Source organism: Mycteria americana, chromosome 5 (assembly GCF_035582795.1).
Source record: "Mycteria americana isolate JAX WOST 10 ecotype Jacksonville Zoo and Gardens chromosome 5, USCA_MyAme_1.0, whole genome shotgun sequence".
Classification (NCBI taxonomy): domain Eukaryota; kingdom Metazoa; phylum Chordata; class Aves; order Ciconiiformes; family Ciconiidae; genus Mycteria; species Mycteria americana.
In genome coordinates this window covers 45,278,090-45,298,453 of record NC_134369.1, presented here as the reverse complement: position 1 = coordinate 45,298,453, position 20,364 = coordinate 45,278,090, and the positions used below count along the sequence as shown (strand labels likewise).

Genomic DNA, 20,364 nt, shown 5'->3' with positions numbered 1-20,364 from the left:
TATATAAATTTAAATATCTATATAAAATAACTGTTCATTCTTCTCAACTGTAGGCTGCAATTTGAAAAACTTGGATCTTGATAGCTGCACTCTTTCTGAGATTCTCAGACTTCACATTCTAGCATCAGGCGCTGATGTAACATCAGCCAATGCAAAATACCGTTACCAGAAACGAGGAGGGTTTGATGCTACTGATGATGCTTGCATGGAGCTGAGATTAAGTAATCCTGGTCTCTTGAAGAAACTTTCAAGTACCTCAGTGTATGATTTGTTGCCAGGTAATAAAAGACAATAAACATTAGAGATGATTAGATGGCTCATCAAGTGATCGGTTTTGTAACTGTTTCACATCAATAAGGTCAAAATTCACTGTATCATAGAATAATTTAGGTTAGAAAGGACCTCTGGAGGTCAGCTAGACCAATGCCCACCTTCTATGCTCTGGCCCCCACAGGCAGGTCCCACCAGATCAGAGATTGCAGACCTAGGCAATCTCATTACTTCTGAGTAGTTTTTTTTAGATCTTATTAAAAAAAGTTAGTTTTACTTGCAGAAGGGGATCTCTCTGGGAGAAGCATCTGAGTGTTTGATTCAGCCCCTACTTTTTATTGCTGTTCTGGTTTGGGTCTTTTGTTTGTTATTTAGAAATGGAGAAAAAAATTACTATCCACTGTTCTTTTATCTCCGTTTTGAAGATGATATTGCATTTTAGTTCTTCTTTCAGTGCTAAAAGTTTAATAAATAAAGGCTCGCATCTCTGAGCAAAGCCGTTATTTCAGGAAATGCCTCTTTGCAAGTGCAGCTGGTGCACTACAAATGTTTGACTGTTCACTTTTTCTCGAGTTAGAACCAATCTTCAGTCTGGAGTGTGTAAGAGTAAGGTTTTATCTATCAGTTGTGTAATGAAATGTAAACATTGGTTTGAATTTTATTAGGAGAAAAGATGAAGATCCTTCATGCCCTCTGTGGGAAACTTCTGACTCTTGTCTCCACTCGGGATTTCATTGAGGACTCTGTTGACGTGTTACGACAGGCAAAACAGGAGTTCAGAGAATTAAAGGCAGAACAGCATCGCAAAGAACGAGAGGCAGCAGCAGCAAGGTAAAACTAGGATATGGAAAGCTAAATGTTGTTGCTACAAATCAGATTAATTCCTCAATTGCAGAAGGCATGTGAGAAACAATAGTAGTGTTTGTGTTTTATGCTGGTTTCTTGAGACCCCAGACAGAAGTCAGACTTCATTGTGCTAAGCATTGTGCTTTCCCATGTTACTGTTATTTTTTAGATGATGCTGTAGTATAAAAGAAAAAAGACATGGCCAGATCAGATACTAGATTAATTGCAACTGGTTTTCTACATTCTCCTTACTATTAGGATACGTAAGAGGAAGGAAGAAAGGTTAAAAGAACAAGAGTTAAAAATGAAAGAGAAACAAGAAAAGCTGAAGGAAGAGGAGCAAAGAAATCCTGCTGTAGAAGTATCTGTTGGGTATGATACATGGTATTACTGTGATAGATATGATACAGCTCTTTTCAGTTATGTGGCCAGATCTTACCATGTAGTGTTCATTGACTTGATCATGTACAAAGGTATATTTTAATTTACGTATATAGCCCTTAAAGTTGATTTTATTTTTCTTCCTAGTGTTCTAGAATTCCTTTATGAAAGTGATATTTTTAAAATCAACTTTTATTATACTCCTAATTCTATTGAAAGGTTGACAGTTCTACCTACTGACAAGAGAAACTTGCAAAAGCTAATTTGGTTGGGGTTTTTTTGCATTACTTTTTGTCTTGCATTGATTTCATATCTATGAATATCTTAATCATAGACCATTCTAGTCTGTTTTCTAATTTGAGGAATTGGTCTGATCTAAGCTAGATAATACTGACCTCACATAACAGTTTATGAATCAAATTTAATAGCATTTTTTAAAAAAATGCTGTGCTATCCCAGGTGATTTCCATAAAATCAAGGTTTTTTGTTCTATTAATAAAACTGTATGGTTTCAGGTGGTAAGATTCATGCACATGCAGCTGTATATGATTCCAGAAAAAAAGCAAAGTGTATATACAACATTATATCTTTACCTGCTTGAGGAAGGGAGTTAGTTAAATAAATCTGCTTGCAAAAGGTGAGCATGGGCCAAAGACAGATTTGTGCTACATTTTTGAAACTATAATTGAGAAAAAATAATAAAACAAATGTTATCCTGTAATGGTTGCATGTAGTTCTGTAGGTTTTTAATTATATTTGCTAGATGAGGGAAAAATGTGTAATAAGCATTTTATAAAACTGTATACATTTTGATGAGGAAACATTTTTTTAGTCATGAAAAAAATAATTCAGGTCAGTAGAACTACACTGAGATGTCTCCAAAAAGGATCTGATTTATTATAATGCTCTTCAAATGAAAGAGTGAATACCAAAGAGCAGGTTTTAGTCTTTAACATGGAACTTTCCATTTATGGTTCAGTGGGTTTCTTCTGGGTTTTAATATATTCTATGACTTAAAGTTTATTTTTAAAAAGTATTAGAGGTCTCTTACTAGCTTAAGTACTTCTGAGAGGAAAATACTGTTTGTGTTGAAGATGCTATATTCTGTTGTGTATTTTTTTCATTCCATCCAGCTTTTAATATGTGGTTGGTCAGTTAGTCACCTTTTGTTTATTTTGCCGTGTTAGGGAGGAGGAACGGGAAGACCTTGATACTAGTACAGAGAGCAAAGAAATTGAACGTAAAGAGCAAGACATGGACACAGTGACAGAGGATGAAGAAGAGCTGGGACCAAGCAAAAAACGAGGAAGAGGTAACGCTATAATGTATTTGTTCACTTGTGTGCATGTATGCACACACGCACGCGTGCATGCACCCGGGAAGTTCTTGGGTTCTATAGTAAATTTTTATGAAGTATCATTCTTTCCTGTAAATTTTTAAAGGAAAAAAAAAACCCAAACCACCACCCAAACATTAAAATAATGGGCTATTAAGTGCATTGAGCTGGCCTGATGTAGTTCTAGTGGTCAGCTGTACATTCTTTCACGATCCTGTTTCTTCTTGTCTTCCATACTTGCTGTCTGGATTCCTCTTTTGTCAAAAAAAACCCCAGGCTGTTACCAGTAGTGTACTCAGAGAGAGTTGTGGGAGTCTCATCTAATAGGGTGTGATGTGGTTTTGATTCTTTTTATTAGGAAGCTGCAAAAACAACAGGTATTTTAAAAGAAAGTGTTATATTGAGTGGTTGGGTTTAGTTTGCCTTTGTTAATGAAGCAGCATGCCTTCTATACAAGAATGCAACCAGACATATCCCCAGATTTAATTTCCTCGGCAATGTGCTAGTAGGAGCTGTGGTGCAGTAAATGGCACAGCCTGCTGTTTGTAACTAAACATAGATATCACCACAGGAGGATGAATTGTTGATGGCCTTGGGCTGCTAGAGCATCTGTATCTTTCTTCCGTGAAGGCTTTGTGCTAGCATCTGTGCTAATGCAAGTCCTGGATCATTGTGGACTTAAGGTTGCAAACTTCTATAGTTCTAACAGTACCTGGGAGAGAAATTCCGAGTCATTCAATAATACAGGTTTGCATATTTATTACAGCTTTATGATGGCAAACAATGAGGTCTTAAACAGAATTTCAAGTTTGAATGCCCTTATTTGAAACTTTGTGCCCGGAGGGCAAACAAGTGTTATTTAATTTCTACAATTGGAGAAACTGAAGGTCACACTGGAAATCAGTAGGAATTGAGTGCTGACAGTATCTTTCACCATTGCATGTGTTAATTACAAGATGTACTTTTCTAGATGACTATCAGGACCTGATTCTTTGGTAAACTAAGATGTGAAGTGGAGTATTTTCAGCTGGTACAAATAGAGGGGAAAAAATAGTAGTGTATATATATTAAAAAATGGATAAAGTAGTGAGTTTGCAATAAAAGCTCTTATACAGGGATTCTGGTTTTGCTTGAAGTCTTTGGGGGGTTTAAGTTGATCATTTTGAGTATGATAAATTAAGCCCAAAACATAGTTTGTATTCAATAATGAAATTGCTAGAATTTTACTTTATCATTATAAGATACTTTTAAGTTCTTAAACATACTTTTAAGTTCTTAAAATTTGGTTCTTTTTTTATTGTGTTAAAAATGACAATGTCAGTAAATGAGACTTGGTCTAGTTTCTGCGAAGTGAAGTACACTTAAGATGGCTTCCTCTTTATCGAGGGAAGGGGGTTAATCACTTGAATTTTTCTTTAATAAAACTAGTATTGTTTCTTGGCTGACCTGATGGTCCTTGACAGTGTAAGTTTAGATAATCAGAAAGGGACAGAACCAAAACCTGCTCTTTACTTGAGTTTTTGGTTAAAGAAAGACTTTATAAGTGTGTTGCTATCATTCTTCTTCCTTTAACTTTTAGGAAGGAGAGGGCAAAATGGATATAAAGAATTTACAAGACAAGAAGAGACCACTTGTGAAAAGAGTGAACCTCTTACTGCTGAAGACGAGGAAGCTTTAAAACAGGAGCAACAAAAGAAAGAGAAGGAACTGTTAGAAAAGATTCAGAATGCAACAGCCTGCACAAATATCACCCCGTTAGGTCGTGACCGTCTGTACCGACGCTACTGGATTTTCCCCTCTGTTCCTGGATTGTTTATAGAAGAGGACTATTCTGGTCTCACAGAAGACATGTTGTTGCCTCGAACATCTTCCTTTCAGAATAGTGTACAGTCTTGCACAAATGAACCTCAGGTATTCAGTAAAACTGGAGAGTCTTTGAAATCCTCTGAATCTACCTCCAATATTGACCAAGATTCACACACCAGTGTTGTTGTAGAGGTGCCAAGGCCAGTATATAAACCAAACCGTTGGTGCTTTTACAATTCTCGGGAACAACTGGACCAACTCCTAGAGGCTCTCAATTCCCGAGGACATAGGGAGAGTGCCTTAAAAGAAACTCTTTTACAAGAGAAAAGTAGAATATATGAACAACTAAGCAGTTTTCCTGTGGAAAAATTCCATATTCCAGGTAAATGAAAGGTTCCTGATCTTAATTTGCTTCCACAGCTGTAATTTCTGTATAATATTCTAGAAACCTCCAATACTCATTTAATTGTAATCCCTGAGAAATAAGAATTATTCTTAAGCATTGTTTCACTCTATGGAAAACAGGTTTGGTTTTTTCCTTTCTTTTTTTTCTTTTTTTTCCCCCTGATGGATCTTTGTGGTGTTTTTCTGGTGTTTTATGCTAAAAAAAGCAATAATTTTTCTGTTATCTCGCTGCTTAGTAAAATGGGATCAGCTTTTAAACAAATATCTTCAGGAAGCAATTTGAGCTTTATTCCCCAGTTAATCTTTTCCCAAAGATTAATATCTGCTAAAGGTAAATCATAGTATTGATCATCTGATGTCCTCATTTCCACTATGATGAAAGGAGACATAATAAGATATGACACTGGAGACAGAAACATTGCAAAGCGAGGCAATTACTATTACCTTGATTTGTTGAGTAGGACATGTTCTTTCATAACATTATAATGCATGAAATTATTCAAAAACCTTTACTGGCCTATTGTGAACAAGGCAATGACAGCATATTGCAGGATCGTACTAAAAACTTTGGGAGGAAAAAAACACTGTAGCTGTGTTGGTTATGTGGCTTAACATCAGTGAGTGGATTCTGTGATATTATTCTTTTCTATTTTCTTTTCCTTTTCCTTCTTTTGGCAGATGCTTGTTACAGGAGGAGGAGACATCTGCAGAGCAGTATTGTTTTTATGGGTTTCAAAGCGTAGGAGTGTACTTAAAACCATCCTAGACCTAGGATTTAGGGTTTTTTCCCTTTTCTCCTAGCCAAGTATTTTGCCATTTATTGGCAAGCCATTAGCTCCAATCACTGATAAAATTCTGCATGCACAAGCTTGCAGCTGGCTTGTTTGTGGTGGGTTGGTAGGTAGAGGATGTTACCAAAATGAAACTCTCTAGGGTAACGGTTAAGAAATTGCATTTTGTTTTGAATAATGTCAAATTACTGTGAGGATTTTGGTGTATCTGTATTGGGGCAAGGGAGAATTATTCAGAGCAGAGCCGAGTTCTGTTTTACTGGAGTGTGTATGCCAGGACATGCCGTGAACACGTCAGATACTACTAAATCCATAACTGATCTACCATTTCTTGTGGTGGGAACTAGCACAGGACAGAGTTTCTACATAGTAATTAAGCTTTATTTGGAGGCCTTATGGCTATGTTTGTGGGGTTTGGTGAGAAAAACCTCTATCATTTTCTGATATATTTGTGTTTGTGTGTGTGGTTCCTTATTTTCCTAGTTGCTGCACCTTTATCTGTATTTTGTGTGTTGCTTCTGCCGTGAAGCAACTTGATTCTCCAGAGTCATAGGTTTTTCTTCTCTTTCTGTGTTAGAATTGTGGAATAACATTGATTTAAAAAAAAAAAAAAAAGGGCAGCTTTGCATGTCACTTTAATAGAGATCAAGAAGATTCAAATGCAGTGGTTCTATACCAATGTCACCGCCTCTGTGTGATAAGCAGTGATAAGTGACCATGTAGCTCACTTTGGAGGGACCTTTACTGCAGTGGACTCCAGCTGCTGCCATGTTGCCTTCACTCAAATGACTTGCAGGACAAGTGAGAACTACTCTGTGGTTCTCTTGTGCTGTAGACTGCCCTTCTACCTTTTCCAATTCCCACTCAAAAGAGCACGAAAATAAAATTGATGCGTGCTATTACTTGATTTTATTCTAGTACCCGTTACGTTTTTCTCATCAATTATTTGCAAGCCAATTGCTGCTCAAGAAAAAATCTCATTTCTTCTTTTTCTTTTGAACCAAAAAGGACGTTTCCCACATCCAGACATCAAGAGTATGCTGGTACACGTTTTGAGAATATTTGCATAGTTACTTTCAGTTACAGAGAATTGTTTCTGCAATTGAGAGGGTCTTAGAAATTCATCCTGTACTTCCTTAACAACAGCTTTTATGGTAATTTTTCATTAAATACCTGTAAGTTCTTGCATATACCTCCTCACCACTGCATTCATAGGATTTAAGGTAAATCCTGTGAACAGAAACATTTGCCACCTATGCAGACTTGCAAGCACTAATTTGGGATCTGGGCATACTTTCAGCTCTTTCCTGTGGCTTTTGAGCTTTTGCATGAATTTTCAGTTCTCTTCATAAGAGGTTTTTGCTTGACAGCCCATCATCAGCTCTTCCCTTCTTTTTCACAAATTATCTTGCTGTTTTGGTCCCCCCCCCCCCCCCCCCCCCCCCCCTTTAATTAGAGGACACAGTCAGTCTAGTCTGTGCCTGTGTCATCTTATCTTTATCTGTTTGTTTTGTTTTAAAGCTAGGTTTTTAAAAGGGATTATATCTTGTTCTGTTAGTTTTTGCGATTGTCATTTGCACGTGCTTGTTTTAAATGTTGCCATGATAAAGATCCATGCAAGAAAGAAAACTGAGGAATTCTCCTGTAAAGTAAGGGCCATCAAATATGAAAAATACTAGAAATGTGACTTTATTCTCTTTCTTGGTGTATTTTTTTTTCTCCTTGCACTTACAGCAGAGAGCTGTTGTTGATGATCTACTACTTTAGAAAGTATTTTAAGACAAAAGAATGACTTTTTAAATTGACAGGAATTTCTTATCCTGTGTGTTGGGATGAGCAGATGCTAATCTATAGCTTCCCTTAAAAGTATACTCTGCTTGGTTGGATCGGATGCCTTAGTTGGCATGGAGATGTTGGTGTTGGCAACTGTTGCTACAGGAAGGGAGTTTTGAACCTGTGTGTTTAGTTTGTTCTGCCCTGTACTGCTTTTGTTCCCCCCACCAGCACCTACTTTAGGGAGCAAAGTCCACTAACATGAAGTTACTTGGTATTTTTGCAGACAAACCTCAAAGTGACATCAGGCCTTCTTCAGGACGGGGAAGGATGCAGAATGCCCATGATGGATCTCACGTATCTGCAGAGAAGCAGCTTGAACTGAGACTTAGAGACTTTCTTTTGGACATTGAAGACAGGATCTACCAAGGAACATTGGGAGCTATTAAGGTATTTATGAATTGTAGAATACCGAGGAGCATGATGGTGCCGTTGAGTCTGTAGCTTAAATGAGAACTCTTGCATGCTATGGGTTTTGCTGAAAGCAAAATTAAATTAAGTGTAGAGAGTAATTGGCACTAAAAGTTTGTGGCCTTTGATTCTTTAGAAACTTCAAGTTTGTGTGTTTGCTTCAGGTTACAGACAGACAGTCTTGGAGAGCAGCCTTAGAACATGGGCGGTATGAGTTTCTGAATGATGAAAACAAAGAAAATGGTATAATTAAAACTGTGAATGAAGAATCTGAAGAAATGGAAACTGATGATCAAGATAAGTTTATTGTGAAAGACAGGTAAGAGCTATGGTTTAAATAATGGCTTTTCCCTGTGAGTTTCATAGCAGTGCTCTGGTTTTTTAACCTTCAAATTGTTTTTACCCTCAAATTCTTTGGAATGGTATTTTAAGATTTGAGTTGTAAAATGTGAGATTTTTGCATTGGTTTATATTTTCTAAATGGCACTGTTCTATTACCATATAAGACTTAAGACATCAATTTTTACAACTTCTACTATTCGGATATTACACTGCTCAAAGTGAACATTAATTATCAAATAAGGAATACGTGAATTCATTTTAAAATCATTCAAAATGCAGAGAAAAGTTAATCTGGCAATTTCTGTTTTGTTTTCCAGAAGAAAAAAATAAGGCACCCCCCCTTAAACCACAACACCAAAAAAAACCCCAACAAAAACAACCCAACACTTTGTGGAAAGAGTAGGAGTGTTTAAAAGGGAAAATGATAATAGTAACAAATTGCTGGTTGAACTGGCTGTTGTACCTCTTCGTGAGTCACAGTAAGAACCATCAGTGCAACAGGCCATGGTCTGGATTAACCTTTAGCACTGCAGCAAAACAGAGATATAATCTTATGACTTTATGAATGATGATCCTTCTGTACAGCAAACTGCAACATAGTAAAAGACAGGAAACCTCAAATCATATAGTGTTGCAACTGTGCAAGTGTTCTGTTGGTTTTTGTTTGGTTTTTAAACAAATATTTGAGACAGATGTGGGACTCTGTATCAGTGTTTATTGTAAATCAAACGAGAGGCTATAGAAACTGAAGATTTCTAAATATTTAATTCTCAGAAGTTACATACTTTTCAGAAATAAAGATTTACCTTAATTTACTTAATACATATAAATTTGTATGTCTTGATAGGATATGAATGTTGAAATATTTCAGGAAAAAAGATTCATTGGAGGCGATCATTGTACTAACATACTGTTTGCTTATGTATTCTGTGAGGTGTTCTTCAATTAGACTTTTGTGAAAGCTTTATTTCTGGGTGGACTCTTGAATGCTGTGTTGGATGTAGGAATTTAAAGTTCTTTAAGGTTTCTCCCTTTTTATTTCAGTCTGCTGAATTAGTATTTTCGTATAAGACTGCCCTTCGGATCAGAGTTCTCTAGTTGCGTGCAAAATGGATAGGGTCATTCTTTGTATTAATGACACAATTTACAGACACTTGCTTCCTGAAAACCACAACATAGAAATATTCCACTGTTTTAATTAAGAAGCTAAAATTTATCTGTCTCCAGTTACCTTGGCCACTTGCTCCATTGGCAACTCTCAGATCAACTGCAGAAGCTTGTTGCTTCGTTTGGTTTTTTTTTTCCCATTTGAATACTGACTCAGTCAAACTTTCTGAATAAAGTCTACTCTGATAAAGTCTTGCATATTAAAACAGAGACTATGGGATTCTGAAATCATGTGACAGATTGCTTTTGATGCTGGGCTTTTTATCCACCTCAGAGCGAGTGACATCTCATTAAGACCTTGGAGTTTGACTAATGAAATGTAAATAACTATGCAGCTTTTTTCTGTTTGCTTTCAGGCTCTCGAAATGTGTGTGACTGCAAAATATAATGAATAGCTTTTAAGTGTGAAAAAAGAATAGGGACAACCAAAGGCATTGCTTATTCACCAGAATAAAGCAGAATCCAGACAGTCTTAATTAGTTAGTTAGGTTGGGTTTTTTTTATAAACCCAAGTAGAAATTGAATTTTATTTTCATTAGTGTGAGTTGCTCTCCTACACTGTACTTAATGGTTGTGGTTCAGGAAGCTTAACTACACTTTGAAATGATTACTTAGTCTTTGGTCAAAGAAGGCTGTTTTATTGGAAAGCTCCCCCCGCCCCCCCCCTTTTTTTTTCCCTCTCCTTACATGAAGAATTAATATTTTAGAAGAATACTCCAAGGATGAGAACATACAAGTTAACAATTCTTGATTTAACATTCTAAAATTACTTTATGGTTTTATTTCATTTATTTTCTTTTCAAAAATATTATTAATTTTGGGGATATATGTAGTTGAACTTCTGCAGGTGGAAGTATTCTAAAAGGCCTCACCACTGGAAGGGTTTTCACTGAAGGATTATTGGGACTATACTCTTCACAGAAGTACCTCATAAACGAGCTGATGGATGTTGCATCAAATCTTCTGGAAATCTTAATAATTGTATTTAAATTTGTCATCCACATTTCTTGAAATTTAGATGACACTGTTACCTAAAGGTTATTTATCTAGATTAACTAGACTAACTGAGCAAACTTGAGAACTGAGATAATTAATCACACCTGTGCAGTATCTGTCCATGTCCATAGTCCATGCACGTAAAGGAAGTTAAAATGAAAATCTACTGTGGATACAGACCTCTACAATTATCTATGGTGTTAAATTCAAAGTATGTTAAAAAAAAATAATAATACATTTCTATTTTAGACTTGTTGGGTTAAAAACTGAAGCTCCAAGTGCTGCATCAACAAGTACAAGTACTCCTCAGCCAGTTAATAATGTGGTCCACTACTTGGCATCTGCACTGCTTCAGATAGAACAAGGAATTGAGCGCAGGTTTCTCAAAGCACCTCTTGGTAAGCTTTCAGAATTGAAACTGTATGTCTCTAATATTGTTTAAGATTTTGTAACAAACAAACAACCCCAAAACCGCAAAAAAACCCACCCCAAACCTACCTGCTTCTTTTGTAAGACTGGATGCTTTAGAGGGACGTGTTGGGGAAGAGAACAAATAACTAACCTATTGCTATGTACCATTGTAAAATTAAAAAATGTTAGATTGTCAGTTTACAAGGCCATAGATCATGAGGAAATATGAATATTTTTCTCATTATTCTGCATGTCCTGAATTACATGTATTAATTAACAACATATTTTACTCTTAAATACATGCCTATTTAACCTGGATCATTTCAGTGATCTTGTTTATGTGGCCCTACAATTACACTGATGCATTGGGAGACAAATTGTACCCTTAGGCAGAAATGAGTGAGCTTTCTGGGGGAATACTCCGTAATTCAGCATTACTGTTGAGGCCAATGTATCATGCAACTATACCATGAGTTTATTCTGTGTGGTGTTTAGGTTGTAAAAACATATGCTCCTTTTTATACTGTTTCTGTGAAAGCAGTAGAGGCCTGGTTTATCTGGATCACCTTGTTCAGCAATAACAGAATATTTACAGTGAAACATAGTGAAGATTTACATTGCAAACTTTCAGATCCTCAGGTTTTGCATTTATGCTGTAAAACTTGAAAATAAAAGGTTGCAAGAAAAACTTAAACCAAAGCACTATTATAGCTTGACTTCAACATGTATTCCTTCCTTGAATTCCTCTGATGTGCTCTAGGGGTGAGAGAGGGGATCCAAAGTGCATAAAGTTACTTTGTTTTCCAGTCGTCCCTTAGGTCTGGATTCCTTAGGATCCTTTTGCGATGCAATACTGGGGTTTTGTCTTGGAGAAGCGTGTAAAGGTGGTTCATCCTTCCCGAGGCAGCAGTCTCAGCCAGGCTTGCCTTCTGGATGCCACACTGAGGACGAGCTGTGCTCGGCTGGACTGCTTTACTTCTCGCCCACGAGAGTGCATCGTGCTTTACCAGCACGATGCATACCAGGGGTCCTCCAGAGCACAAACTGCTTCACATCTGATTAAATGGATACTCTCCTCTGATGATGACTGCATACAAAATTCTTAGGCTCTGGTAGATTTTGCTGCAGTAGTTTTAAGATGAAAACGCAGGTTTTGGTGTTTTAACACTAGACATTAGTGCCCCATGGCACAGTTGACCTAAAACTGTTTCTGCATCTCAGCTGCTGCTATGTGGAGCCTGGTGTCTGGGTATCAGTTGCCACTGGAGATGAGTTTGAGCTAGACTTGTGCCAGAGGCTCCAACACGCAGGCATGGGTTCCCTCCCACAAGCTTTCATTATCAGTGTGATGACCTCTAGAAGATGGAAACGCACCAAATGATTGAGATGAAAGGGGAGAGCATAGGAGTAGTTTAAACCGCAGCTGTTTAAAAGCTTTACGTGGCTAAGTGTTTGGTCAACTCAAGTATGTCTGCCCTTTCCAAGCCAGGCATGATACGGCTTATTTCCTGCTATGTGACTAGATTTACAACATGGGCATGGGACAGTTAATTGACAGTACATCTAGCATTTGTCATATTTACTCTGCATGTGCAGGTTGTAAATACATTGGTCAGTATATGCCTCCATTTCCAAACTCCCTCTGGGAGTATTGGTGCAGCATCTTGCTGGCAGCTGTAAGTTTACCATAGTGTGCCCTTAAGGGAAAACTATGGCTATTAGTAGGTTACAATCATAGATTAGGCATCCTGAGTTAGAAGAAAAGGACTAAAAGAAGAAAAGTGTCCCTGAAGTATTGGAGAGAAAGTTTTTTAGCAATCCTCCTGTGTCTTTTTTTAAGTGGTCCCAACTCTGCCATAATCTAATGATGGTTCATGTTTTTGCCTGACCTTTTGATGATGGGGGGGTTTCCTGTTTGTTTTTAACTTGGGAATCCTGTTTTCCTTTAGATGTTTTGTACTGTGTGACAAAAAGTGTATAGGGAAAGCAATCTTATGTGATTTGCATGTCTTAAATCTCATATGTTCATTTACCATACCGTGCCTGTGCATCTCTTCTGCTCTGAAAAATGTTACCACTGTAAGATTACTGTAATGTATAGAATAACCTACATAGCTAGGGGAGCAGGAAGGATTCCAGGACTACTCTGATCTGGCTTACTGCCCTAACCATTAAGGGACAGTGTCAGGTTCCCTCTTCCTTGCTTTACCTTTGGTGCCAAGCATCTCATGTTTTCGATTTCGTAATGGGCCTCTTTTAGCAGGAGACGAGTCTGAATGAAGGCAAGATTTTAGTTTTGTCGCTAGTGAGCTCTTGGAGGAGCCGCAGCTTTGAGTGGCTCTGTAGTAAAGAAAGCTTAAAACACACACCTATTCGCCGATGACTTTGACCGCTAGGCAGTTAGTTATATGAAAGGTGCTCTGACTGGGGAACCTGGACGTGACCAAAAGGTGCAACTGCAAAGTGTCAAGGAAGCCTGTGTGTTTGAGAGGCATCTGGCAAACTTGGGCACTTCAGAGGTCAAGCAGCAGTTGTGGATGCAGCTTTTTCTGGATGTAACTCTTCAATGTTTCAGACATGCTTAAAAAACTAAGAGTGTAAAATTTGCATAATCTTATTTTCAGTTTATGCTCCCCAGTTGGAAACAATGTCTTTGCATGCTACCACAGCAAGTTCTGTTTCTTAGTTTGCAACTTGCATATGTGTAACAGGCAAAGAAAAGTTCTCTACTTAGCTTGACAAGGAGCTGTTAGTAGTGTTACTAAACCTTTTAATAAAAAGTGGACACTGCTTCTTGCTTGGGGACTGCCTTGCGCTGAGAGCTGGGATGCCCTTGTTCATTGACCCCTCTAGGAAGTGGCCAGCAGCACTCTGATGATAGAAATTACCTTTTAGTTTGTAACCACTGGGTTTTGGTTTGTGGGTATTTTGTTTTTGTTTGCCTGTTCTTAGATCACTGTGTCCATACGCTCATTTTTTTTCTAACAGGGGGTATTTTTATAGTTGTTCCAACTATTTAATGGAACCATCCCCTAGACAAAATGCCTGCATATCTGTTTCCAATGTTAAACCTGACAAACCCAACTTTTTAGGCTGATTTAATTACCACTGCAGCAAAAACATTGGAAGTCAAGCAAGTGCTAGGCGTTCTGTTTTGGTAGCAGTACAGGGGAACGCTTTTGGTAAAAAAAGTACCCCTGCATTTCTGCTTAAAACCAAACTGAACGTGCTTTGTTTTTGCCATTATTTCAGTTGTGTTCACTGCGGAGTTTCTTTTCCCTCTCCCCCCGCCCTTCACTGTGCTCTGGCCCTATTAGGGAATGAAGGCATACTTAACAATTTTTAGTTTTCACTCTATTTACAGCTTCTAGTACTAAAGACAACGCAGTGAAATTCACTGCAGTCACTGGCAAGTTTATCCCGGTGGCCTCCAGGGTGCAGAGCAGACAAAGGGACCCAGCACAGCAATAAAAGGACCAGCTGCTCCTCTCTGCTCCCTTTTTGTTCTGAGGCTCTATCAGGCTGCCAAGAGCCTCGCTGGTGATTCTGATAAGTTTGGAGTTGAGGTGCATACCAAATATTCGAGTGGAAGAGCAAGAAAAGACTGACACAGAAGATAGCAATGCAAAAAGAGATGCAGAAACCCCAGAAACAGCACCCTCTGCCTTGCAGAGCTGCTAGATGGCTGCTAATCTTCTGCTGTCTGGTGATTAAATGTAACATGACTTGAATTGTATGCATTTCTTAATTATGAATTGTGGTTTAGAAATCCGTTCATTACACATTAGCTATGAAAATGTGGTTTTCTGCCTTCAGTCCAGCCCAAGGTAACGTTTGGGGAGAATCACAAAAAGGGGGGTGCAGCTTGCGGTACATGTTTTTCCTGCAAAAATTCTGAGTTAAGATGTAAAAAACCCTTTTTATTTTTCTTTTTTTTTTTTTTTAAAATAGCTGCTTGGAAACTCTGAAGTGCTACTTCTCAGACAAAAAAATATGTTTGAGGGGGAAGAAATACAAGCAATTTTTATTGCGGATTTTGCTTCTTTGTTATTATAAATTACTTTTCCGTACATTTCAAAATACTTTGCAGTGGAGAAGTAGGTCTCATCATTCCTGTTACACAGATGTGAAAATTGAGGTATAAAATGATGAAGTGCTTTGGTTGCCCTGGAGTTCAGTGAGGCAGCCACAAAAAAACCCCTGCCTTCTGCACTAGTGCAGGACTTCAGTCATTAAGCATCCTTCAGATTTCCATACGAAAGGTTGGATTCTAATTCATGGGAGCACCTTTGTGACTGATACTGGGAACCATTTACCTCCTTTTTAACTTGTGCCATGCACTTCTTGCGGGACAAAAAAAAAAAAATACAGCTTTTTCGCTCCTTTTTGCTTGTCTTTGTTCCATTCCTTTCTTTCTAGATTTTGATTATTTTTGTTTCCTCTTCTCCCAAAGTGGTTTCCTTTTCTATTTATAATTGTCCTCCTCATAATAGCATCAGACATCTTCCAGCAGTGAACTGGGATAGGATTAGTATATATGCATGCTTTGTTCTCGTGCTTTCATTACTTCCCTGCGGAGTTTCATGAGCAGAGGCAGCGAAGGTGGAAGTGGGCTTTTTTTCTGATGAAGAATTTTTGTTTTCAAAGAAGGTACCTTGCATTTGCAGCAGATGAGGTTTACTATGGCTCTTACTTTCTGGGAGAGTAATTTCATCATTTTAATATTCAAGAACACTCCTGCACAAAAATATCTGAAGTATGTCGTTTCACATGGACAGACGAGCTAGTTCTCTTGGTCCTTGAGGGCTGTGCCCATAAACTGGCTGTATTTTTGAGATGTTAGGAGGCTTGTGGTAGCATAGGCCAGGCAAGTTGTTTGCTGAGAGAGAAACCTGTGGTCAGTAAACTGCTCCTATAGCTATTTGTACTGGAGATGGACAGAAAGGTGAGGGAGGGTAGGTTTAAGAGCTTTCAGTTTAAGCCTTCTGTTTGTAGTGGGAGTCAAAGTAAATGCTGGGATGTGCAATTCCTCCATGCACATTATTCTCTTACCCTTCCCTGCCTACCTTTTTCCACATGCACATGTTGGGAAACACTGTTCTAGTTACATTTTTAGACTACACAAGTATGGATTATAAAAATTAATTAAAAAATAATCCGCTATGCTTCAAAAAGGTATTTGAAATAACTTTGTGAATTTAATGTTAGGTAATGCAGAAGATGATAAAAGGAACCACTGGGGGGATAAAAAGAGGAAGAGAGTGGAAGACAAGACTAGTCAGAGAGATGGTAAATTTTAAATGTTACTTGTATTGCTTACAATTAGAAAGTATTGAATATTTTCTCAGGTTTTCTTTTTTTTTTTTTTTACTTTAATAATTTTGTAGCCAGTTCCTTACATTGAAGGAATTGTGGTATTGAAGCCAAAGCTTTAAACATGGGTAGTAAAACAAATGCAGCTCAAAGATTTAAAAAAAAAAAAAAAAAAAAAAAATTCCGTTACGTTTTCTGCAACCAGAGATAAAGAACTGTATTTTCTTTTTATCACTTTGGGACAGAAATCTGCATGTTCACATAATCTCCCCCCCCCCCCCCCCCCCCCCGCTTTCTTTTAATGCCCCCATTTGTAGTTCAGTTTTGTGGGTTGTGGTTGGTTTTTGGGTTTTTTTTTTTTTTGGGGGGTGGTGGTGGTGTTGAAACTTCGCAGCATTGTACAACTGCATATCCTTTCTAGAAATACTAAAATGGAAAACCCTTCCCTGAACTCAATTAGCTATTGATAGATGAGTGCATAGATCTGTCAAACAACTTCATTTGCATTGTAGCAAGGCTTAGAGGGCTTAGCTGACAGAGGGGTATCCCACTGCGCAATGTAGAGCTGCTGAGACACAAAGGAAGAGGCCATTTCTCCCTCCAAGTTAACAATATAAATGAGAAAGATGATGGATGGAAGAAAAAAGTGTTATTCTTATTTTACAAATTGAGATCTGAAACAGTGGGTGTCGTTTAGAGTATTTCAGCAGCAGGACGTGCTGAAGCAGGTCGTGGTCAGTAATTTCTATCTCTATTGCAACTGCCATTTTGCAGTGCAAGTATTTGTTGTGTTGTGTGATGAACTATATTGGTGAACCAATCCAGGCTAGAAATAACCACCAAAGTAATGATGCTTGAGCTGCCATTGTCAGCAAAAGAAAAGCTTGCCAAACTATATATACACTTAAGATAAAGTGTCTTTGCCAGAGTTATAGTAGAAATCTGCAGCAGAACTGAGAACTGAAGTGGGTCTCATGTTAGATTCTAGTGTCCTGACAAGCAGTTTTAATATTCTTCTCACTGAATTTTTAAAAATGCATTGAGAGATATACTGCAGTGCTGTGAAAGGGACCTTGTCCACTATCCTTAGTAAGACTGAACTTGAGATGGGAAACCTAAGGACCAAGTAATAGGAAGTTTTAGGAAATCCAGATTTGTATTTGCAGTTCAGGAGTGGCTATATTTTATTTATGAAGCTGTGCTGCCTGTTTATCCTCTGCCTTCTCCCATTGCTTCTCTTGTGCTGCTTGCTGCCAATGCAAATGTATGCAAGATTAGGCAAATCCTGGCAGCCAGCTGATGAGAAGGCAGAAGTGCCTTGCCAGGAGAGCAATTAGTCTCATTTTTGTTCTTTCATTTTATTTGTTATTAGATATTTTCTCTTCCTATTCCTGAGGAGAAAACATTTGGCAGACAGGTGGATCGTAGGCCATTCCTGTGCCCACTGTGACTAGTGCAGCAGGCAAGGTGGCATTTTATACTGGAGTGTATCATTAATCAGCTAGAGATCACACAGTAATAACTGGACTATCACTTTTAGAAGGGAAATCTGTGGACATTTCTATAATCAAAAGTACTGATGCATTGTCTCTTCCTCTCCTTAAACCTTTTTGCTTTAAAATGCAAGAAATAGCTTTCAACATTCATAAAGAAATTCCCTTCCTGCTCAGCAGCAGCAGTGCAGGGTGTAATTTATACCTTCTCATTCTCTAGCTCCTCAAACAGCTCACTTGCTTCTGTAATTCCCAGCTGCTCATTCCCATTTGGTACTGGCCCCCTCGCTGTTCTGCGTGTGTATTTGCCTGGCCGCTTCAGTGGCCTGGGTGGCAAACCAAACCTGTTTGAAAATACAATATAATTTCTCACCCCTGCACCCCCACTCCCCATTTATTTCTAACTTAATTAGGATCCCAGGTCTTACTTGATTTGCCACTAGGTGTGTACCACAGATTCATGTGTGCTATGTTGCTTATAAGTTATCAATAAAACAGTTATATTTCAGTTGGAGCAGTCACCCAATCTGGTTAACCACACAGATGTGCAGGTTCCTGTGAAGGTGGGGTGCAGGCAGGAATAAAGGCATTGATGCATGGGGAGAGGGCTGAGAATGTCTGCTAGACTATACCGGGGCAGGGGCAAGTGCGGGTGAGAAGAGCCCTTTAAGCTGTTTTTGCCAGTGAAGTCTCTGTTTAATGTCAGGTACTTTCTTTAAATGTAAATATTTTGGGATTTCAAAATGTACATACAAGGGAAAGTAAGTGGTTGGTTTTTTTTTTTTTTAATCTTAAGTAATCTCCATTTATAGTTTATAAATTGAATCATCAAATTGTTAGGTTTCCAGGTTGGCATCTGCGTAAGACTTTGATGTCTTACTCATGTCCTATGTATGTCAAGTTCTAAGTTGAATTGGTATTGAAGACTAAAATCTTATGGCTTCAGCAGCTTGGAAACTAAGGAAGAAATATTCAAGTATTGAAGAGATAAAACAAAGGTTATAATATTATCCCAGTTTATTACTGCTATCTGTTTGGAAGTCAGAGCCTTACCTCATAGTCTAGAATAACCTGGATGTTTGAAAAATAAGCTTGATCATCCTGCTTTTTCTTTTTTTTTCTTTTTTTAATCCCCTTCTTTAATGGAAGATGCCAGTGATGGTGGACGATCCTATAAAACAGTTTTGGATCGCTGGAGAGAGTCGCTTCTTTCTTCTACCAGCTTGTCTCAAGTCTTTCTTCATCTGTCTACATTGGATCGAAGTGTCATCTGGTCAAAGTCCATCCTCAATGCTCGCTGTAAAGTGTGTCGAAAGAAAGGCGATGCAGAAAGCATGGTGCTGTGTGATGGCTGCGATCGAGGCTATCATACTTACTGTATCAGGCCCAAGCTCAAGGTATCTGAGGAAAAAGAATTGCTTCCTATTCACGCAAAACTTGAGTAGTTCTTATGACTTAATTGCATATTACTAATGCTTTCTTTTTTTTTTTCTTTCCTTCTGTTTCTAGGTCATTCCTGAAGGAGACTGGTTTTGTCCAGAGTGCCGACCAAAACAGCGCTCTAGACGCCTCTCCTCCAGACAGAGACCTTCTGTGGAAAGTGATGAAGAGACTGCTGAACGACTAGGAGGAGGGGAAGAAGAGGCAAACTACTATGAAATGGGACAAAGTGAGGAAGAGCATTACGAAGAAGAGCAAGATGAGGAGGATGAATCTCAAGAGGAAGAAGAGATAAGGTAAACAGACATCTGTTAAAGTGGTTTCCTACTGAAATATCATCTTGTTTATTAGGTGGAATAATTGTTCACATAAGGGCATATCTTGAAAATCCAGTCTGAAAAAGATGTTTATTAAAAAAAAAAATCACAGCTTGTTATGAATTTGGCTCTTACTGATGAGTTTAATGTTAACAAAAGTGAGGTCCATGGGACTTAGACTCACTTTTCAGGATGAAAATTCTAGCCTTGGATGTGTGGATGAGAGATGGCCATCAGAGTGGCAGTTCTGTACAGCTACTGTTTGAATATAAAGTGGTGAGAGTTTTGAACAGTAAAGATTTTCTGGAGAAAACCTGGAGTTGTCTGTGTCCAGTTTTGAATTTTGGGGGACTAGATGCATACAGTAAGTATTGGAACGTTAGGGAAGACAAGGTCACCTGTCAGAGGCTATGTGACATTGGGCGGACTTGAGGACTTTTGCAGTAGCTGTTTAAGAAAAACAAAACAAAACCAAAAAAAACCCCAACACACTACCACCGCCCTCAAACCAACCAAACCCCCCCCCCCCCCCCCCCCCCCAACAACAATAAATAATCCAGTGTGGTAATTTTCAGTAAAGTGGTGGATTTGATACACATGCCAGGAGTGTAAAAGTTGAAGGAAACTTTTCTGATCTCAGAATATTTTTCTTCTTTTTGGTACAGTCTTTTGAACTGACTGAAGCAAGATTATTTGCAGCTCTGACAGTTGTGATTCAGTACTTGGAGAGAACTTGGATCTCCTTAAGAAGTGAATTTATCTCTGTCATCTTCCTTCTCTCCTGTAATGGAAGGAGAATCTTGAGT

The 20,364-nt window shown here is 38.2% G+C and overlaps 1 protein-coding gene across 2 annotated transcripts in view; it reads left to right on the top strand.

Moving 5' to 3' along the window:
* Positions 1 to 20,364, top strand: part of BAZ1A (bromodomain adjacent to zinc finger domain 1A) — a 66,994-nt gene that overhangs the window by 40,549 nt on the left and 6,081 nt on the right. Inside the window, exons 14-24 of one of the 2 annotated variants that reach the window (XM_075503142.1) lie at positions 54 to 278; positions 936 to 1,101; positions 1,375 to 1,488; positions 2,685 to 2,809; positions 4,413 to 5,021; positions 7,895 to 8,058; positions 8,244 to 8,398; positions 10,834 to 10,982; positions 16,204 to 16,284; positions 18,951 to 19,198; positions 19,311 to 19,537. In XM_075503142.1, coding sequence (XP_075359257.1) covers positions 54 to 278; positions 936 to 1,101; positions 1,375 to 1,488; positions 2,685 to 2,809; positions 4,413 to 5,021; positions 7,895 to 8,058; positions 8,244 to 8,398; positions 10,834 to 10,982; positions 16,204 to 16,284; positions 18,951 to 19,198; positions 19,311 to 19,537 — 2,263 coding nt within the window. The remainder of the gene's footprint in view (positions 1 to 53; positions 279 to 935; positions 1,102 to 1,374; positions 1,489 to 2,684; positions 2,810 to 4,412; positions 5,022 to 7,894; positions 8,059 to 8,243; positions 8,399 to 10,833; positions 10,983 to 16,203; positions 16,285 to 18,950; positions 19,199 to 19,310; positions 19,538 to 20,364) is intronic. The other variant, XM_075503144.1, reaches the window with a different exon arrangement.